The sequence below is a fragment of the Wasmannia auropunctata genome, unplaced genomic scaffold (genome assembly GCF_000956235.1).
Source record: "Wasmannia auropunctata unplaced genomic scaffold, wasmannia.A_1.0 LD285499.1, whole genome shotgun sequence".
NCBI classification, from domain to species: domain Eukaryota; kingdom Metazoa; phylum Arthropoda; class Insecta; order Hymenoptera; family Formicidae; genus Wasmannia; species Wasmannia auropunctata.
Window position 1 is genome coordinate 20 of NW_012077391.1, and position 1,645 is coordinate 1,664.

Below are 1,645 nucleotides of genomic sequence, written 5' to 3' on the forward strand. Positions count from 1 at the left end.
ATTTGCCATTTCCCCAAATTCAATATACATACATTGTTTATAAAAGATATTAAAAGAAAAAAAGTATTATTTTATAACAATTAAAAATTCTAAAATATTTAATTAGGAAAAAATACCCTAAATTTCAAAATACTTAAAACAGTAATAACAAAGAACAATATAATGTTATGAAATTTATGTAAATAAAACACTATGATTATGTTGTAATCATATTAATTGTTTTTATTTTTTTTGTATCTTTCCTCACTTTAGAAACAAAAACCAAATATAATATAATAGAGACATATAATTACAATTTGTATTATTCTTAAAAATCTAAAATAGTACTATATATATTTCTTTGTTATATATATTTTAAAGAGTCCTTATATTTTACTATCGGCCGATAATCAGGCTGGAGGCAGCCACTCCTGCAACTTTTGGAAGAACTTTCCAGCTTATTTTTCCTAATATTTTTAAATATTTCAATATTTTTTTCAACTGAAAAAAGAAATTTAATTTTGTTCATATAACAAAGAAAAAATGTATTTTGGATGTTTCTAATTAAAATTATTTTTAAAAATAAAGAAATTTGCAGAAATAAAATCCTCAAAGCCCTATCTACATAAATCGTAAACGCACAACGCAAACGCAAACACGGAAAAAAAGAAAGAAACGTCGAAAAAAAAGAAAGAGAAAAACATCCGCGTTTGCGTTTGCATTTTGCGTTTACGACTCATGCAAATGGGCCTTAACAAATGCGAGAGAAAGAGAGAGAGAGAGAAAGAGAGAGAATTCTTTACATAAAATTATAATTACCAAATCACGTGCAAGAATATTATTATATTTATTATTCAAAAAATTACTTTAGAAATTACTTACGGCAGAACCCCAACGTAGTGGATCTGCTTCACTGATTGCATCAGCTTCGGAAATGGGTTTTGCTTTCACTTCAGGTGCTCCCATGATTGTTATAACCAAGATTATGGCAAATGCCAACAATAGATATGACAATCGCATTTTTAATATTTATTAAAATTCAAGTTCTATTAACCTACACGTTTCTTGGCAGCAATGCGTAGCGCTTATATAGACTATAAGAAACGCGATCTAGACATGACATTCGTATCTATTACAAAAGTATTAACATTTTATATTGCAATAACATTTAATATATATACATAAATATTATATGCATAATCATAATGTTTTTATTTTATGCAATAATACTTTATGTAATTTAAAAGATATAAAAATGATATATAATAAAAAAAATAAAACACACACGCGCACACACACTTGTGCAAAATCCGATCGCCAATCTCCTTATAATGCACATCGGGTAATGCCGACAGTATATAAGAAAAAAATAAGGGTTACTTTAAACACTGTAACTTTATGAAAAAAGTCGTAACAACTTGCTTTTTTTTTAATTAAAGAGAAAGGTTCGAGCTTTATAATGCTACAAATGACTTCCCTGAGAAAAATTTTATCAAGTCCGTGCATTCCGTCAAACTTTGTAATTTTTCGTATGGAAAACATGCTTTCAGATTTAAGGGGGTATTACTAATCTAGAGGCCAAATTTTTATGTTATTTTTGCGAATTTTATAAAAACAAAGTATAAAGTTTTTTTAGGACGGGGTTTTTTTTCTACATATTTATACA

The 1,645-nt window shown here is 27.0% G+C and overlaps 1 protein-coding gene across 1 annotated transcript; it reads right to left on the minus strand.

The window, feature by feature from the left end:
* Positions 1–306: 306 nt before the first annotated feature.
* On the minus strand, positions 307–1,090 carry LOC105461529 (pilosulin-3a-like). The gene is made up of 2 exons (XM_011708030.1): positions 862–1,090; positions 307–480 (listed from the first exon to the last, which is right to left on the minus strand). Exons 1-2 carry the CDS (start codon positions 997–999, stop codon positions 376–378), a joined length of 243 nt encoding a protein of 80 aa, XP_011706332.1. The 5' UTR covers positions 1,000–1,090; the 3' UTR covers positions 307–375.
* Positions 1,091–1,645: the final 555 nt, after the last annotated feature.

Bases quoted from the DNA above. Each gene is read 5' to 3' on its own strand.
- LOC105461529 (XM_011708030.1), bottom strand. From the start codon at position 999: ATGCGATTGTCATATCTATTGTTGGCATTTGCCATAATCTTGGTTATA. The intron at 481-861 runs GTAAGTAATTTC...TTCTTTTTTCAG, and splicing joins CACTACGTTGGGGTTCTGCC to TTGAAAAAAATATTGAAATA.